The 20,250-nt window shown below is 36.1% G+C and overlaps 1 protein-coding gene across 2 annotated transcripts in view; it reads left to right on the top strand.

Annotated features, from left to right (window-relative positions):
* Positions 1–20,250, top strand: part of Reps (RALBP1 associated Eps domain containing) — an 81,684-nt gene that overhangs the window by 13,011 nt on the left and 48,423 nt on the right. For both annotated transcript variants that reach the window (XM_081729388.1, XM_081729389.1), the window contains exons 2-6: positions 5,909–6,077; positions 10,981–11,063; positions 13,687–13,876; positions 15,581–15,815; positions 19,269–19,470. In XM_081729388.1, coding sequence (XP_081585514.1) covers positions 5,909–6,077; positions 10,981–11,063; positions 13,687–13,876; positions 15,581–15,815; positions 19,269–19,470 — 879 coding nt within the window. The remainder of the gene's footprint in view (positions 1–5,908; positions 6,078–10,980; positions 11,064–13,686; positions 13,877–15,580; positions 15,816–19,268; positions 19,471–20,250) is intronic.

The following is a 20,250-nucleotide window of genomic DNA, read 5'->3' as shown; positions in this document are numbered from 1 at the left end:
GTGTAGGCACTTTGATAAATTCCTTGTGATTATGCAAAAACAGGAATCATCTACATTGTGCCTGATGAATTCAAAGAATAATGGTAAGAGTTGTGGTATTTGATCTGTACAATGAGAAACTTCTGATCTTTTAAATATAAAAGTGAAAGAAGAAAAAAATCTACTGCCAGATAACAAAATTGATGTCGGTGATGAAGGCACACGGTTGGCATCGAAAGAAGTCGATAAGGTGCAACAACAGTTATTGACATTAAATGCAAAGAAATTCTTCATAAAAGTAACAAGTTACCTTCAACAAAGGCTGCCGCTAAATAACCGAATTTTGAAACTTAGCCAGATTTTGCACCCTGCTGTTAGAGATCCAAAGGAAGAGCAAGAAAGATGTTGTTATCTTAGAAACGATTAGCGTGTTGTGTGCCTTAGGTGTTGACCAGTCAGGAAATTGACAAAGCCAGACGAGTAGCGAATTTATATGAGTAATCAGAGCATACGCGATGACTTTTTTGTTGATTGTAGTGCTGTATTGGGACAAAGTAATGCTGCTCGAAAATAATACAAGGAAACCAAGGTATCCTACAATTACTAAACTTGTGAAAGCAGTGTTAATACTTTCACACAGCTAGGCACAGGCCGGTAGCCAGCCCAAAAATGTAGGGGACCCGGTAGAAGTTTGGGGGGAAGGGGCGATCCAACCATATTATATTTCTTTTGTAAGCCTACCGTGAAAATTTTAGGGGGGGACAGTGGCCCCCCTAGACCCTCCCTGGATACGGGCCTGGGTAGGCATCTGTTGAATGTGATTTCTCGACAAATAAGAACATGATGCCATCGAAGAGACAAGGACTGAATGAAGAAACCAACAATGGGCTACAAATGATTAAAGACAGTGGGTAAAAATGTAAATGAAGTTAATATCACTAAAGAAATGTTAATGTACTACAAAGAAGCACATAAGAAATATTGTGAAGATATGGACAGAGATAAACAGAACTTATAACAGCAAGAAAGTGATAAGCATAAGAACACAGCAGAAAAGACAAAAGTGAGTGCCAAAAAAGGAGTGGAGGAAAACATGTGTGTTGAAGTTCATGAAGTTGAAAATGTAATTTCAGAGGGGAAACATTCGGCTTCAGAAAACAATAAAGCATCGGCTCATGGATGACATATCAGGTGCACAAGCCCTGATTGAGGCTGGAACCAAATGGCTTTAGAATGCCACAACAAAGGTGTCGCAAAAGTAACACGTGTACTAGTTTATTATTGTACCTTTAAAATGCAAAAGTAAAAATGTATAATAGTGGTGGATCGAGGGAAAGGCAACTTGGACCACAAGAATTTTTCACTTAATCAGTAAATCAAGTCTTTTACTTCAATCGATTTTTTTTTAACAATACAGCAGGTCTGCTAAGTTTAAAAAGTAAAAAGCTATATATACTCTTATTCTGTATTAATCTAAATCTTGTTACCAGTTGTCTATTGAGGTGAAGGGTAACCTTTTCTTACAATACATTTATTTTTTTTGTCTGTGCTTCAGATATTCCATTGTATAAACCAAACTGTCCTATATTTTTTCAATGTCCTGCTGGGAGGCCTGTACGAACCATCATATTTTGTATTCGTGACAATCATACACCTGCTTCAACGGTGAACGTTTTCTCCTTTCAGGCGGCATTTAATTTCTGGCTGGATAGTTCTTAATAGAAGTATGGAAATTAAAATCTTGTAGGATGCAGGTAAAAGACATGGATAGTAATCAGAATATCAGTTTAACTCTCCCATTTTCTTGGAAAGAAAACCTGGAGTAAATCCAAAAATATTGGTTTTTGGACCAAACAAACAGAAAAAATCTTTTAATCATGTGGGACAAGTCAGTAGTCAAAAACTGTTGAATGAACTTTCATTTCGAGTATTGACTACGTCTGCAAGGTGGTCGCAGATGTTCGCTCCACCAAAACGTCTAAATATTGTCCATCGTCAAGCGCTTCTAATTCTATTTTCTTCAATTTCTTGAGAACAATCACGTGCTTCGAAATTACACGTGACAAAATGCTAGTCTATATAGTGGAAGAACTTAGGTCATTGATTTGGTAATTCGTATGATCTATTATTGTATTTTAATTGTTTCTCTTACTATAATTCATCCTATCTGTTGTTCACGTGTGGTAAATATTGTGTGAGTAGATTGACTAATTAAATAAATATATATTCTTAAAATTATTATATAGTACATCCACGCTAATGATTGTTCTTTGCTAGAAATCTCGTAACATATACCCTTCATAGGTATAGCAGCGTTTCTGGAGAGTCAAGGAAACGATATTTGGTAGGAAAAATCGGGGAGCCTTTAAATAGTTTGGGAAATTTACCAAATATATGTCTTACGAATAAAGAAATGTTCTTAAATTAATAGATAAATTGAGATGAGTTGGCATCAGGATTTGCCCAGGTGGGCCCAGCCCGAAAAAACTAGTTTTTTTTTTTTTTTTTTCGTGTTGGACCCACCTTAAAACCCATCTGAGTTTTTGAGCTTTTTGTTAGTATATTATTGGTACAACTAAGATGATCACATTGCAAGTGATTGTTATCAGATTTTGGACTTTCTTTGGGCGAATTAGATGCTTTCACATTAAGGTATACAACAACATTCCTAAGACCTTCATAAAGTTCTGAATGCACTGAATAAATAATAATAATAAAAACCAAACAAACCTTAGCTTGAGAAAATTATAGAACAAATTAATGTATGGATATTATGCTTACACTCTATTTGAAGTAAAATGTGCAATTTTATGTTTTAGAAAATACTTTCCGTGAATAGTAAGCACGCGGATTCGGCGGCACCGAGAAACGTTATCCCTCATTCTTTTGAAGGGTTTAAGGCCATAGGTGCCGGTACCACCAGTAAATATATAGTGCATTAGTAAAGCTATTAGTATTATCTTTTATTACTTTTGATGGTAACACAAGTATTCTTCAGTAAAATTTGACTTTCCAACAACAACAGTTGAATTCAGTTATTTGTTGCTACTCTTCAAATAAACATTCTGTAGAATCAGCACCAGTAATAGCGTAAAAATTCTTGTAAAATTTAAGAAGCGTAATGCTCGGAGTTCCCAAAATACTTAATGCTTACTATTTCAAGTGCTGAATTCAAACTTCCGTACTAATTGAAGTTACGATGTACAGTAAAGAAAGCTGCACTTTTGAAAGAAAAACACAAAAAACATTGGAAGTGAACACCTCAAGAATAAAATTTATTTTATTCTAGAAGATATTTAATTTCATTTAAGACACTTTGAAACACTTACTTTATAAAATATGAATTAATCTTTGTTAATTGTATTAAATTATTTTTGTAGGAAGAAACGTCTTGCAACAAGTGCTCGGAAAATTCCCGTAATTAAACGTACGAAGTATCGGAAGTGAACTTCAATAATAAAACAATTTATTTTACGCTGGAAAATATTTGTTGCATAAGACATTTTGAAACATTTATTTTATTAAACATGAATTATATCTTTGTTTTAAATTAATATATTTGGTGTTCATATTTGGCAAACGTCACTGAAGCTCCTGGGATGTTTCGATTTACATTTGTTCGTTCGCCTGCCTGTACCACACCATTTTCAGTCTTTTAAGTTTAAATTTTCAGGGTATAAGCAAAAGACACTGTAAATCTCCTGTATAGATTTTGGCAACATACCAACGTAAAATTTCAAAATGGCGCCATTTTTTTTTTTTCCAAAATAGCGGATATCCACGCTACAAAGCGCAATTTTCGGTCTTTTAAGTTGAAATTTTGAGGGTAAAATTCGAGATATTCTAAATTTGCTGTATAGATTTTATCGGAGATCCAATGTAAAATCTCAAATGGCGGCCTTTTTTTTCAAAACAGCAGTAAATAGAAAATTGTTACAAGTTGTGACAACACTTTTACCTCAGAGACATTGAAATATTTCGAAAAGCCCAATTAAACCCGAAAAAACCCATATAGACCCAGATGGGTTGAGCTCTTTCAAAAAACCCGTGTTTTTTTTTAAAACCCTAGTTGTCATGTAACTCAGTTAGTAGATTGTCCAATTTTCAATCCAGCGGTTCATGTTCAGTCCCTGGTGGGTGTAGGAGTTGTTCTAGGCTGTAAGTCCGGTGGTCGGTTCAGCCTCGGAAAACTGCTACTAAAAACAACCGTTGGACCAAATTGGTCAATAAATAAACTAAATAAATAAATAAAAAACAAGGTGATAACGTTACTACAGAGGCTCAGGCTCAGGTACGGCTACTGCACTAAGAAATATTTTAGATAAACTAGAGCAGACTCAATGCAATCACATATTCAAACTGCGAAAGAAATTTGTGTGTGTATCAGTTTCATAAAGAAACGAGCTCGTTTCTTGGAATTTAACATTGACATTTAAGTAGTGAAAAAAAGGAGGAGAGAGGGAGAGGAAAAAAAAGAAGTATCGTTTGAATTGTTTTTTGTTATTTTCGTGAGTACTTTATATCAGTTGAGTTGCTAATATGTAACTGAATATTCAGTTGAAATTCCGTGTAGTCAGTATATGTGGATTATGGTTATTGTCGTAGTCCCTGAAGCAGGTGAAATTTAAAAGAAAAAAGAAACCGAAACAAGAATATTGAAATATATGAACATTTGTAGAAAGATTTATGTATTTCTTACTTGGTAAGTAAACATTAAATTGTAATGTTTAAAACAAGCTGAAAAAAATAGTACATAAAGGCGAGGTATGGTCAGCTATAAGGGAGGGAGACCGGTAAAAACGAGTCTTTGAAATTGTATATTGAAGTCAAGGTAATTAAAAGTAGGATACCTGTGGAAACCGTGTATAGGCAGAAGGTGAGCCCATTCTTAACATTTTAAGTAACTTTCTTGACATAGGTAATCAACGTATAACAAAATAATTTATCTATCTATATATTTAAAAATGAAAGTTACTTTGTTTGTGACAGTAATACTGGAACTACCCGACGGATCCGATCAAATTTTCAGCATAGAGGATGTTCGGGCCTGGGATGGTTTTTATCATTTCACTTTGACGGTGCAGCTTAGGGGAGGGGGAATATATATATATATATATATATATATATATATAAATGATCGAAAATGACTGATATTAGTGTCGAATCCATAGTTTTCGGGGTTGCTGAGATGAATAGTGACATTTCCGATGCCGTTTAAATCCAAATTCAGCCTCACAACTTGGGGGAATGGGAAGATTTATAAAAATGATCAAAAATGAGCGGTATTAGTGCCGAATCCATAGTTTTCGGGGTCGCTGAGATGAACAGTGGCATTTCCGATGCCGTTTAAATCCAAATTCAGCCCCACAACTTGGGGGAGTGGGAAGATTTATAAAAATGATCAAAAATGATCGATATTAGTGCCGAATCCATAGTTTTCGGGGTCGCTGAGATGAACGGTGACATTTCCGATGCCGTTTAAATCCAAAATCAGCCCCACAACTTGGGGGAGTGGGAAGATTTATAAAAATGATCAAAAATGACCGATATTAGTGCCGAATCCATAGTTTTCGGGGTCGCTAAAATGAACAGTGACATTTCCGATGCCGTTTAAATCCAAATTCAGCTCACAATAGTAATATTTAATTTTTAAGACAAAAAATATCGTCTGTTATAAAGCGTTTCAGTAATAGTAAATAGGGACTGACTAACGGAACTCACTAATTTTTCTTATTTTAACCCAGCGGAGCGGGTAATTGACGCTAGTAGTAATATAAGATGAAGCTCAAACTTCCGAAAGATCATGATAAAAGTGTTTAGCAGTGGACTTTGTCCTTCAGTTGCATCTAATTAGGCTTACTATTCTGCTATTTGTACAGATGGTATAAGTAGTACATATAGGATTTTTTTTCTCTCTTTTTTTTGGTAGATATTAGAGTTCAGTGGTGTCGGTCATGGAACACATTTTGGACGAAGACAGTTTTATGCAGCATTGAAGCTGGTGGCTGCGTTTCAAGCAGGACTTCCTCTGTGCCCAGAATTAGTGCACGCGGCCATAGAAATCCCATTACCCAGGTTTACGTGGACTACTGAACTAGGTAAGCTTTTTTTTTTTTTTTTTTAATTTAATATTTTAGGAATCTAAAAATGTATTTCGTATTAGTTCAGGAGATTTTTTTAAAATAATAATGAACATAATAGAGGTTGATACAATTGAAATGTTTACATCTGGTAGGAAATCCCTTTCTGTAAGTCAACCAATGGATGCAGTGAAGCCGACGTCACTGATGTGGGTACTCAACAGAACCTCTTCGACCAACCTATCGTCCAGATAGAGTTCTATCAAAGTACACAACCTGACATCTCGATGGTAGTGAAGTGGGGCTCCGTCTTGTTGCACGTAAAAAAAGGGTCATCACCATACAGGTTTTGGATAGCAGGCAAAATCCTTGTCTGAAGCATATCAAGATACGCCTTATCAATTACGGTACCCTGAAAGAAGAAACCAATCACACCACGTACTGATAGACTATGCCACACATTAACCCCCCGGTAGATTCACTACCCTGTCCACATGAGCGTGAGAACTTTCAGCCAGTGGATACAGTACAGTCTAGTAGACACAATTGTGGTGGTTCACAGTACTGTTAAGTTTCAAGTGCGCCTCGTCATTCTACACACACTTCCCTGTAAATTCCGCATCCTCGCCAACCATGTGCTAAAATCATTCACAGCACTCGATCCTTCAATCTGGGTCGTCCTCATTCATCTCGTGTAACAGTCTTGATATGTACACTTTCCACTTTGCCCTCTTCAGAATGCGTTTTACACTTGACCGGATCACCCCGCTTTCGCGCATTCCCTGGTTCAGTGATTTTTGCGATGATCTGTGAAATGTTGTAACCCCGCAGCACTGGACGCCGGACTTGTAGCTGTTCGTGGTCGACCGGAACTTTCCTTGTGCATATCTTCCTAACCGTTCCTCCGGCTTCAAATTTATTGCGAATGCTGGGGGTGCGGTGGCTCAGTAGTAGAACGTTCACCTCCAATGCTTGGAGTCCCTGGTTCGATCCCAGCTCGCGCCGTGTGGACTTTGTGGTGAACAAACACCGTGCTCGTGGGTTTTCTCGAGGTTCTCCCATTTCCCCCCACTTTCATCATTCCACCATTTCTCTCATCTCTCATCATCACCGTCTCCTTTAGCCTAACCGGCATAACCGTGGGACGTAAAACTTAAAGATTTCATTTCATTTCATTTATTGCGAATGACTATAATTGTTCGACGTGTTGGTGACAGTAACTATTCCAAATTATCTCTGAAAATTCGGTTGTATCTCGTGAATATTCTCGTACTTTCAGTACAACCTTGCGTTCAACAAGCGATAAGCGAATCTCAGCCATTGTTGCTACTCGATTGTCTTCTGCTGTACTGGCTAATGTGACTCGTTTCACCACCAACTACCCGCGTATGCACGTCATAAAATACCACACCTGCCCACTACGATAAATTTAATACTTTACATTATACTACGCATTAGATTAGTGAGTTTAAGTGTTTTGCTCAGAAGTTATCTAATTACAAACAGTGAAAACATTTTTTTGGATCCCTCTGTTTATGCACAAAGGTATTGATGAATATATACAGTATCGCTCAAAAGTTTTCGAACACCTCGAATTTTTGTAAGTATCTACTGTGATCCTACTATTTTGACACGACAACTTTACCGCCTTGTATGAAAGGTACTCCTGCCTATAGCATTCAAATTTGACGACAGTTGAATCGAAGTCTGAGAGGTACTGCAGATGATATCTCAAATGGTAATTCTTAAAATTGAAACCAAAAAGCACAATTTGCTATAGATGTTGCATAGTATAAACAAAAGTGTGGAAGGTGAGGCCAGGACACTAGTTTTCTTTGGAAAGTGTACACATAGAGGGTCAATGTATTGATAAAAATTTAAAAGAGAAAGTAGCTTTCCAAATTTTGCAGTTTGCTTACAATGGTTTCGATGCTCCATTGTTGCTTGTTAAAATAGTAACGACGAGTATTACATACACGCTTCCACTGAGCGAAAATTGAGCAGAGGGATGTATATTGACAGTCGTAAACGTTTTTCAAAGAATGGCGCTTTTTAGCGTACTTTCTCTTTCAAAATTTTTTTCACTGCATTGACACTCTATGTCTACATTTTCCAAACAAAACTAATATCTTGCCTCACCTTACACACATGTGTTTATACTATGCAATATATATATCAAATTGTCTGTTTGGTTTCAATTTTAAGAATTATAAATTGACAGACCATCTACAGTACCTCTCAAACCTCAATTCAACTGCTGTCAAATTCTATGCTTAAGGCAGGAGTGTATCTGATGCAAGGCGATTAAGTTCTCGTGCCAAAATAATAGGATCACAGTAAATGCTTACAAAATTCGGAGTGTTCGAAAACTTTTGAGCGGTAGTATATATATATATATATATATATATATATATATATATATATATATATATATATATATATATAATTAATTAATTATCAAGTGTATGGAGCACATTATAATGCCTCAAATTATTCACGTAGTAACGTCTCTCATCTATGTTTCGTCTAATGTTTCTAGTGAAACATTCGGGTCACATATTCTCAGAAGCACACAATGACCGAAGTATTTTTGCAACACGATTTTTAAATTGCTTTTGTGTCTCAACAGTCGTAATTATGAATATTGTGTATATTTTATCGATATTTATGAGCACGTATCTTTTCTACTAATTATAGATTGCCCTTATTTTACTGTTACAATATATATGTATAGCCCTACTGTTAATCCACTGGAAATATTTTTTAAAGTTAATAGTAAGTTTAGTTAATTCACTACATATATATTGTATTATAGAGTAAAATAAGCGCAGTCTTTAACTATTGATAACGATAGGTGGCCATAAGCATCGATAAAATTACACATTCACAATTATCACTGTTGAGACACAAAGACAATGTGCAGATCGTGTTGTTACAAGGATTTAAGCCCTCCTGAGAATGAGTGATTCGAGTGTTTCACTCCAAGTATTGGAGAGGAATGATTGATGAGAAACATTATTAGATGAGGGATTTATTTATTTGACTGTGTCCTCATTAAACTTTCTTTTTTTTTCTTCTTTTCTTCTTACCTGTATCTTCACAATGCTGGCAGCAGCTAGCGAAAAGTTCGACTGTGATTTTTTTTTTTTAAAGTACTATGTAACAAGTAAAACAGCAAGGCACTTTTTGTTTCTTTTGAGTCTATTCATACCAAAAAAGGCTTACATTTCTTGATAAAGGTAATGTACACTGGTACGAAAATAGTAAGATGGTGGATTGGAAACCCAGTAGTTATTTCCGAGGGACTGCTTGAAAACTCGTAGCCGAACACAGAAGGAGTGCACGTAGAATGATGAAATTTTACAGTTATTCTACGTACTCCCTCCGAAGTTTAATGTATTTCCTTCCACGGTGTTCCAATTTTTGCAGAACAATTAGAAAACAATCTGAAGACAGTTCTGTAGCACTAATCACCTTCTTACCAGATCCAAAATGATATCCTTTTAAGTTGTTTGACTTCGGGGAATAAATAATAGTCTGATTGAACTAGATTTGGGGAATGAGGAGGATGATGTAGACATTGAAACCCTAGATTATGCAATGTCATTCTGTTTACAGTGCTTGTTGGAAAAGGGCATTGTCCTGATGGAACAGAATTTCTGTTTTCAATTTTTCGAGGTGTTGCACTTCCAATTCGTCTTTCAGTTTTGTGAGTATTGCAGAGTAACTACACTCTGCATTAAATATCTTGACTCTTGGGCAGGTAGTCTTGAGTACGACTCTATCCTTATTCCAGAAGAATGGAATGTTGCGAACATTATCCCAGTCACTTCTCTCGAACTTCTTCGGGCGAGGGAAACGTGAGTTCTTCCACTCCATTGACTTATTTCGTTTCAGGATCGTAGTGGTACAATCATATTTCGTCCATAGTTACTATTCAGTCGGCATTGCGGTCAAAATGGGTGATGACTTCGCTTGATGTCCTCACTTTTTCACACTTTTGATCTGCTGATAAATATTTGAGAACCAATTTTGTCGAGAGCTTGCGCATGCCCAATTCATTGTGAATTATGCCACCACCGCGTTCCCGAGAAATGTCCATCTGCTTCACGTTTAGCTGAGATTGTGCGATTTTCGAGAATAATGTCATTTATTTCATTCACAATTTCAGGAACAGTCACTGTATTTGGTCATCCTGCATTAAAGCGTCATATATTGAGAAATCACCTCGGTTAAACTGTGCCACCCACTGTTTTACCACTGCATATGATGAAGGAGAGTCCCATAGTGTTTCACTGATTTCCTCATGTATTTGCTTCGTTGACTTTCCTTGGTGGAACAAAAGTTTTGGTGACAGCTCTGACTTCGATGTTCGTGAAATTCGCTGGTTGGGTACACATGATCACTTCAGGGGCCTGAAAAACACAAGAAGAATTTCGTTATTAATGTGAACATTTGTATTTGTATATGAAGAAATATGTCCCTTTAAAACTGTATAATTTCAATATTCTACCTGCATTGGGCTACGAAGTTTTCAACAATCTCTTGTGTCATGGCAACCTTTACAAATACAGCGGAAGTTTCAAGAACTTTGATAGAATACTATTGAGTTTCTTTTCCAACTCTTCAGTTACTTACTGTTCCATTTTGGAACCCCAACCCATTACGGGCTGACAACTACCTAGATTTTCACAAATAATAAAACCTTTTTGTGTACAGTAAATTTAAATTTCTTGTTACGATTAGGGTGTTCTAAGCAGATAATGTTGAAGGGTGCATGTATACACAATGCGCGCTGCACGGGAATTATTAACTGTTGAGTTCTCGTACATATGATTACTAATGTTAGCGATTGTTATTGACAGCTAGATAAGTGTGTCCCCTTTGCACTTTTTTAAATCATAGTTTTTACATTCAACAGGCAAATGGCAGCACGGTAATCAACACATCACAAGTCCAGATCTGATACAGCTTAGTGATACTGACAGAACACCTACTCCACAGGTAAGTATTTCTCGTATAAATATTTCAAGTATTGATCTACCTGCAATAATTAGGTGTATACAGTTTGCTGATGATATGACACTTGTTGCAGAATCTGAAGAGAAAATCAATAAGGTGTAGAAACTTGAGGAAGGGCTGTGAAGAATATGGGTGAAAATAAATGTTAACAAGACAAAAGCCATGGTGATTGGAACGAAGGGGTTGGTGTCAAATATAGAAGTAGGAGGGGAGAAAATAGAACAGGTAACTAGTTTTCGATACCTGGGTAGTATTATTGCAGTAGTGATATGAAATGCAAACGTGAAATAAAAGCAAGGGTAGGAATGGCGAAAGAAGCCTTTAAGAGAAAGAGAATACTATTTTGTGGGACCTAGAATAAAGAGTTAAGAAAAAGACTCATAAAATGCTTCGTGTGGAGTATTGTACTGTGTGGATCAGAAACATGAATATTAGGCAAAAATGTCGAAAAACGCCTGGAAGCTTTCGAAATGTGAGTGTGGAGAAGAATTGAGAGAATTAGTTGTGTTGAACGGAAAACGAATGAGGGGGTGTTAGAAATGGTGGGGGGGAAAAGAGAACAATTTTAAATATTATTAAAAAGAGGAAGAGAAACTGATTGGGACATTGACTAAGAAGGAACTGTATCATAAGGGACATACTAGAGGGTATGGTGGAAGGAAAGAGAAGGTGGGGACGAAGGTGACTACAATCAATGGACGATATCAAAACAGAAAAATCGTACGTGAAGACGAAGAAATTAGCATGGAAGCTTCTCAGTTATACCAATAATGGCAGAATACCTATGATGATGAATTTACCTGCTTGCATATATTGCCAGATCATGAGAGTCTATAGTGGACTACAAACTGTCTGTGGGTTTTTTCAGGTTCCTTCTTTCCTTCCTTTTTTTTTCCATTATCTTTTCACTCTTAATTATCCGTTAATCCGATGATTCTCGTAGAATGTCACGAAATTTTAGAATTTAAAAATCACAAGGGATTTAATAATTAGGTAAAATGAGTTTTGATATAGACTGTACCAGTCAGACTCCTCCAGCGAAAACAATGCTTTCTACTACATAGTCACTACTTTATAAAAAAAACTTATAGGCTACACCATTATAATCTATATATTAAAATGTTAGAAAACTTTATATGTTCGTGTACCTTGTTGTGTTTGTGGCCAACCCTTTCGACAGGGAGTTCTCGGGAACCATAGGCTTTAGACAGATGCCGTTTTCACTGTTCGATTGCAAATTTTGTGTAGATTGTTCAGTTCTAAATGAATATTTAAAGAAACAACATGGCCGTTATTTCTTTATTACATTTTTTTTTTAGAGGTACACTGGAAGTGTTGAAATTTTAAAAAAGTAAAGCATCATATCCTGCGAGTTACACATTTCAACACCACATATTTGTATACAGAGGTTGTATCTCTCTCTGGCATTGGTTTTATGGCCAAATGATAATGAAAAACGAAAGATAACCATTTCTCCAGTCTAAGATGAATCGTTACCGTTTGGAGTGTTGTGCACAATAAACACCATATATCACAGACATTGTGATGAATTGTGTGTGTAATGTATTTGCTTATTACATACTGCATGCAAGAAGAAAGAAAACACTGATCATACATGAATTAGAAACTCCAACCGGGAGTAGGCTCAAATCTTGCAAACGGTGCAAGATATTGAAAAAATAATCGAAAAAAAATCTCCCCTTTATGGTACCTCTTGCCGATTTTTATCAAGACGTCTTTCACTTGTTCCTGTAAAGATACATGTACTGATGTTGTGAGAAATGACAAGGAGATTCATGCTCATATGTGAATAATGCGCTGTGTAGAGGACGCAGGTTCAGCTAGTTTATATTAAAAATCAAAGAAGCATGTCACGATGTCGTGGGCACTCACTAAAGTGTGTTACCAGTCAAAAAAAAAAAAAGTTGGGAACCACTGCTTTAGTCCGTAGAGTTCTGTTCTAATTTTCTAACTCTACCCTTTGGTAGGTGAATCTTATTGAGTATGTACGCGACTTCCAGAAATAGTTCTCTCGCAGGTTAATTGTGTTTACAATCGTTAGTTATTGTAGGAAATACTTTGCTAGATTTATGAATGATGAAAAATACACTTGACACCGTATTAGATAGATAAATACTCTTGTTTGTTTATTAACGTAATTACCAAATTCGTTGACTACAATTACTTAATGACATCTAGCAGAGTTTCTGCACAGGTGTTAAAAGCAAATATAACGAAGAGTAAAACCAGCTCATATGCAGTTTCTTAATTTAGCTTTTAGGTTTGTATGACCTGTGAAATATTAGTCTTTTTTCCTCGAGGCTAAACCATCACAGGAGATCCTGTCGCTGAAAGTACGGTGCAAATGGTTCGGTGAGTTACATTTTGAAACCCTTCCCCATCCGCCGTATTCTCCTAACTTCTCTCCCATCTACTATGACCTTTTCCAGCACCTCGATCACATTTAAGTAACATTATACTATTTATTTATTGACAGCTTAAATGTGTGACAATGTAACAAATGTAGGAAAGTCGTATTGGAACTCTTGTGTGTCATCACAGTTTGCGTTAATAACTGTAATAGCGATTTGTATTTCTGTTGTAGCACGAAACCGTAACGGAGCAGAAGCGGGGAACTAAAGAGTTCATCGATTCTCCAGACGTTGTGATGAGGCACAATTCCATCTCTCCTAAGAGGGAATCTCCGGAGGTCTCGAGCACAGCCAGTGATTCCCCGACCCCGACGAATAGTGTCCAAGAGAAAAATTGGGCAGCAACCCATTGGAAAGGTTTAGGTAAGCACTTGCATGTAGTTGAATCCTTATCCTCCAATGCTTCGTTATCCTTACAGATGTAGCAGAAATCTTAGCAGCCAGAGCTAAGAGTTTTGTAGTTCTTGGGAGGAAACAGATTTATAATTAAGTAATTATGGCGGGGGAGAAGTGAATATTTGTGGGTGTCAGAATTGTAGTGGAGTTTTGAATACTGAAATTGTAGACCATATTTGCATCTAGAAACAAAACTATAACAATTTGTGGATTTAACAGTAGCAAGCTTTTTATTATTAATTAAGACAGGGAAATGCTAGTAATCTGGTGAAAACTACAGCTAGTGACCGTTAAAATTGTGAGCAATTTAAGTATCAAAAATCAATTTTGACGAGTTGTATATATATTCACATATACTCTTTGCATACTGTAAAGTAATTTAAACATATAGAAATAAATGGGTTAAGAGTCTATTGTAATTTGTTGACTATTGGTCTCCCTTGGTTAGGGACTTTTTTTTTTTTAATTCTTTTTCTTCTTACAAGGTTAGTGGGCTGCATAATAGAGAATGCGCACAAGAATCAACAAACAGTTCAGCAATTTAAACATCAACGTTGCCTTATTATTTTATTTTTGCTTCTTTCGTGATGTTAAAGTCACATTATGATCTGCAAAACACGTATGCTTCTTTACCTTTCTTTTTTCTTTCTTCTTCAAGAATTGATAGGGTTTCTTTCTTCTTCAAGAAATGAACTGCCATCAGTTCAGTTGCTACACGTACAGCTTACTGGCCCCGTGATTTTCTTTGTTCCTTTCTGTTGTTTCACCACAAAAGTTGCACGGAAGAGAAAATACGTTAAAATTGTTATATGAAGGATTATGTCAGTTATGCTTGACAACGAATGCTTATTACCTCGATTAATAGAAAACAATGAAATAAGTTTACTTGTACTAACCGCAAATCGGATTTGTAATAGCTAGTTACGTTTTTATCTTAACATTCGAGAATTTTAAAAGAAGTGTACAGAAGAATTATGAATCGATCTAGTCAGTGGTTCTGTAATTGTAGCGACGCTATGTGCAAATAATTAAAGGAGTAATTCAATAAGAGATTGTGTTGTAATAAAACAATAGTTACTACGGTTTAGTACTTGGTCATTTTAATAAGTTAAGCCTAATCATTTGACGACTTTATCAATTTTCGAATTTTACAAGTCCATCAATTTGGCACAGCAATCAATTTTACGATTCTAGCAATGAGGATGGGACATTGCTTATACTCTTTAGAAATTGACCTCCTGTATCTGCTCTAATTATGCAGAATTAAGAAAATATACATTTTTGCATGAGAGTCGAAAAATTATTATATAAGTGTGGAAATTTCGTAGTTGGAATGAGTGCTATCCTTTTCCTTTTTCTCCTCTGTATCTTTGACCGATGTCAGCTCTAAGCACTTGGTATGATTAGAAATTACTAAAGTAAATATATGCTAATTGAAATGTCCATACTGCACAATGCAATGTTGCCAGATAATATCTGTGAATTGATTGCCGCTAAACGTTAGTATTGGATATATTATCGAAGGAAAATTACTGCAGTTTTATAAAGTTATCGTAGATCATGCGTTTGATAGTGATTTCTGCTTAGTTGTCAGTTCAATTACTGTTTCTGTATTACGTTTTATGTTATTTCCTTGCAGTATGTTTAATTTATGCTTGTGTTCTTTGGCAGTGGCGTGTGAGGAGCAACGCCAACTGCTGGGTACCGAGGAGGAGTCCTCCGATCGCCATAGTAGTGAAGAAGAGGATATAAGCGATGTGTGGACAATCACTGAAGAACAGCGAGATTATTACAACGCTCAGTTTCGATCCTTACAACCAGACCCTTCTGGGCTTATTGCTGGTCCAGTGGCTCGGTTATTCTTCGAGAAATCACGATTGCCTGTTCAAGAGCTAAGGAAAATATGGTATGTACATTTTACTCGAGAACATTAGTACGTTAAGGTTTCTATATTAACGCACTTCTATGTGTAAGGCTAGCATAAATGATTCATTCATTTTAAAAAGGCTATATTTTCAAAAGGATTACACGTACATACATGAAAAATATATGAAAAGAACCACAAACTCCTCAGGTTTATACACCCCCTACAAATGTTCAATATTTGCTCCTTTGGTGTCACGACACACGTCCAGACGATACTCGAGCTCATTCCATACATTTTGTAGCATAGTACTGTCAATTGTCTGCACTGATGCCTTCTTTGAGCTCTATTAAGGATTGCGGTAGTGGGGGTACCTAAATAAGGTCCTTAACGTATCTTCACAGGAAGAAGTATCGGGGCATTAAATCAGGAGATCTGGGAGCCCATGTGCTTTTCTCTTTACACAAGCAACCAGTGTCCGTGAATTGCCGATACCACCGCAAAATACTTTGTTTACATAGCGGTTCTTTTCCTTACTCTCTTTTGAAAGCGCGTTCACAGCTATAACAGATAAACACCTGGCATATTCAAGCACACACAAACTTTTTCCTTGCTTTCCTTTCATTTTCAACAGGTACTAATCTCGTACTGCCACACTGCTACACCAGATCGGAAAGATAATAAATGGACTCGTGGTGCCACACAGTACAAATTTGGTGAGTTTGTTTATTTTTTATGTATCTTTCATGTGTGTACGTGTAATACTTTTGAATATATAGCCTTTTCAAAACGAATGAATCATTTATGCTAATCCTGTATTAAATAATAATAGTTATGGGTCTTCACTACAGCGAAATTAAACTACCGCTAATTTTAGAGTTTTTCTGTAATATCTTCAAGACAGATAAAAATACTCGAAAAGCAGAAACGTAGTGAACTAGACAATACGATTTTGCATGTGATACCTTTACCACAATTCACCTATCTGCTTTTGGTATGCCGCTATTTTCAAAACCCGCTAAAAATTCTAAATCTGTCTACAGTTGCAAATCGAAAGCAGATAGATGAGTTGTGATAACGGTATCACATGCAAAATCATATTGTCTAGTTTACTACGTTTTTGCACTTCGAATGTTTTTATTTGTTTTGAGGATATTGCAGAAAAACTCTAAAATTAACGGTAGTTTGTAACGTACCGTTTATCGGTACCTTACATTATTGTTGTTATTATTTCCTTTGTTTGTTTGAATGGTCCCCATTTGGTAAAGTCATGCCATTCGTTTTAATACTTGTTTACTTGTATTTGTTTCTGAATGTTAATTCATAATGTTTATTTGTGATGTGTTGATAATAAGATAATGCAAACCTCTAGATGGGGAGGTTACTTTATCTGCACACTGTACTTAAAAGCCATTTTGTCATGTTCTAATTTCTGGGAAAACAGTGGAAGACTAAATATTCAGTATCTTGGAACAACAATAATGTAAGATACCGATAAACGGTACCTTACAAGTTTAATTTCGCTGTAGTGAAGACCCTTATTAGCTGTTGATGCGATTTTTACCTAATCTTCTACTATATTTTGTATGCTTGACTTACTGGAAACGCATGTCAGGTTTTCTCAGTAGAGCACTGATCTACTACTATTACATTCTTCTAACTGTTTTTTAGAATACGAAAAAAAAATCACTTTAGAGTACAAATGGTAAAACTGTAAGATGTAAGAAATTTAAGAACCAAATATTTTAAAGAACTAAAAATCACCAAGCTGGTTGTAATTTCAATGTTGACCATACATAGCTTATAAATTGCTTGCCTAACTTGATTTCTTTGTAGCAATTGTAGGAATATATTTCCTAACAGTTGTTAAAATGGTAGCCTTATATTAAATATCCCGTTTTTATAACTTGTTACACATTAATTATTATTAATATCAACACATGTAATCGACTGTCACGTCTTCACGAAGTAACGGGTTGCACACTACGCTGTTGATGGAAGAGGATTGAGAAAAATCTAGAGCAGCGGATAAACATTGACCCTTTAGAGACGAACGTGGTATATAAACACAATTGATCGTACCGTTCAGGGCGGATGTGGCATATAAATCATAGCTGATAGTTCCGTTGAGGACGGAAGTGATAAACACACGGCTGGTACTTTCGTTGAGGACGTGTGTGGCATATAAACATATACTGATAGTTCTGACGATAGGTGTGGCATATAAACACAGTCGATCGTACCATTGAGGACGGGTGTAATATATAAACACACATCGGGACGAAGAGGACGGATGTAGTTTATAAGTCTCATTTGCGTTTAATTTGTAAAATAAGTCATTGAGTACCCAGTCATAGGCGTTGATTGCTTTTAGGGTGCCCGCTTTTATTTTGCATCTCAGAAAGCTTTTATAGCTATCCCTAATAGGATTCAATTTTGCGTGAAAATGGGCAAAAATGTAAGTGAAACGGTTACTTGGTTAAAACCGGCTTATGGGGAATACGCCATGAAGTAATCGAGTATTTTTAAAATACAGATGTGATACATGAAAAGATGGAAAGATGTCCGGCATGACGCAAGAAGTGGACAGACAAAAACGGCAAAAATAGATAAAAATACGAACTGATTGCGATTTTTAAGTATGTCGAATACCTGCTACATCTGTGTTTCGTAGACAATTGATTTAAAGAAGAATTATTCTTTTTTTTTTTTCTTTGAAATTAAAAGAAATTTTAATGTTTACATATTGAAAGTACAGAATATACAGTGACCAGCCAAAACATGACCACCAAGCACTTTTTGAACGAAGTCTTTGGGCTGGCATAAGAGGCATCGACAAGTCAGAGATCTCTCGTACCTAAGCGGTTAGAGTATGCGCCTTCAGCGTGGGTGACCCGGGTTCGATTCTCAGAGGGAGCTCATATGGTTCGGATCTTATAAGCTGTACGTCCAAATCTCATATAGCCTAGGTACTGAACGGGACCAACCAACTAAAATCATTTATATCTATTCGGCATTAGTAGTACCCTGGTATAATGGGAATCCTTATTTATTATCTTTCAAAATATTGGCAACAAGGGAAGCATTGTAACTGCCAAAATGTGCTATTCACATCCCTTTTTGTAAGCCTGTTTCTTTATTTCAGTCACAGATTTTGGCTGCTCTTCTGTATGTGTAAAATTGTTCTACTTTATTGAAGTTAGAAGAAATATGCACATCTTTTCAATTTACTTATTGTAAATATAACGCTAGTATTGTAAATTTGGTCCAGTAAATACTGTGTAATAGATAATGTAAAGATAATTATAAAAAAAATCAATATTTACACCAGGCTATTTACCCGTATCACGTTAGTTGCGTACTATAGCTTCGTAGTGAAAGGAAATTATTTACTGTATCTCAAGTTCTTTATAATTACATAATTACGTGTGTACTGTTGTTTGTTTTGACTAATTGGTTGATTGTCACTAATATATGTTGTAATTTGTTTGACAGGCAATTAGCTGACGTCAGCAAGGACGGAGCTTTATCTCTTGAGGAATTTAATACCGCTATGCATCTCGTAGTGCTTAGGCGAAATAATATAGAACTTCCAGATACATTGCCAGCTAATCTCATTCCTCAGGGAGCGGTTAATCACGAAGGTAGCCCTTCCTCACCAGCGACAGATGCAGCGTCTCCACCAAGAAATAAGGAGGTAAAGATTTTTTTTTTTTTTTTTAAGATCCCCGAGATAGTCATATCACAATAAAATTATTTCTGGTCATAACATTGTCTGTACATTTAGTACGAGTATCAAATATTAGATAACGGTGATTTCAACCGACATGTCTTAACCACTTACTTGTATTGCCGCCGAACAACCAGATGCATATTCTTTATTTGGACAGTGGTGCGTATTCTTCAATAGTATAGAACTTGTTTGTTCATTAAAATTTAACAAATTTTTAGCACAGAGGCTATGTGAGAAGGGTCCTATTGTTAAAATGAGCTCCGAACTGTTACTACAAGGCAATTTCATAACCACCTTGAGTCGAATCCAGGTACACGCGCACAGAAAGCACGTGTTAGCCATTCGACCATGAAGAAGTGTTGTATTGGATTGTCACACACACAACAGTAGTATAACAGCAACTGCAGAATAACGACTGTTGGGGAAAGCTAACAATAAAAACTGGAACTGTGGCCGTGGTTAGTTGTGACTCCTTATATTAATAATATATATATATACTAGCAGCGTTCACCCCGCTTCGCTGCGGTCACCCCGGAACGCAATAAACTTTGTTACTTAGATAATTTTTACTTTTTCGCTTTCAAGTGATATGATAAAAACCATAGAAGATTGCAGTAAATCTTAACATTATATCGCCTGTCATTTATGTTAACCCGCCCCGCTTCGCTGCGGTCATCCCGGTGCTGGCATATTGTAAAAGTGTCTGTAAAAATAAGCAAATCAATTAAAAAATTTTAAACAGAA

This window comes from Thermobia domestica, chromosome 10, assembly GCF_964235325.1.
Source record: "Thermobia domestica chromosome 10, izTheDome1.hap1.1, whole genome shotgun sequence".
Taxonomy (NCBI): domain Eukaryota; kingdom Metazoa; phylum Arthropoda; class Insecta; order Zygentoma; family Lepismatidae; genus Thermobia; species Thermobia domestica.
This window is presented reverse-complemented; position numbering and strand designations above follow the sequence as displayed.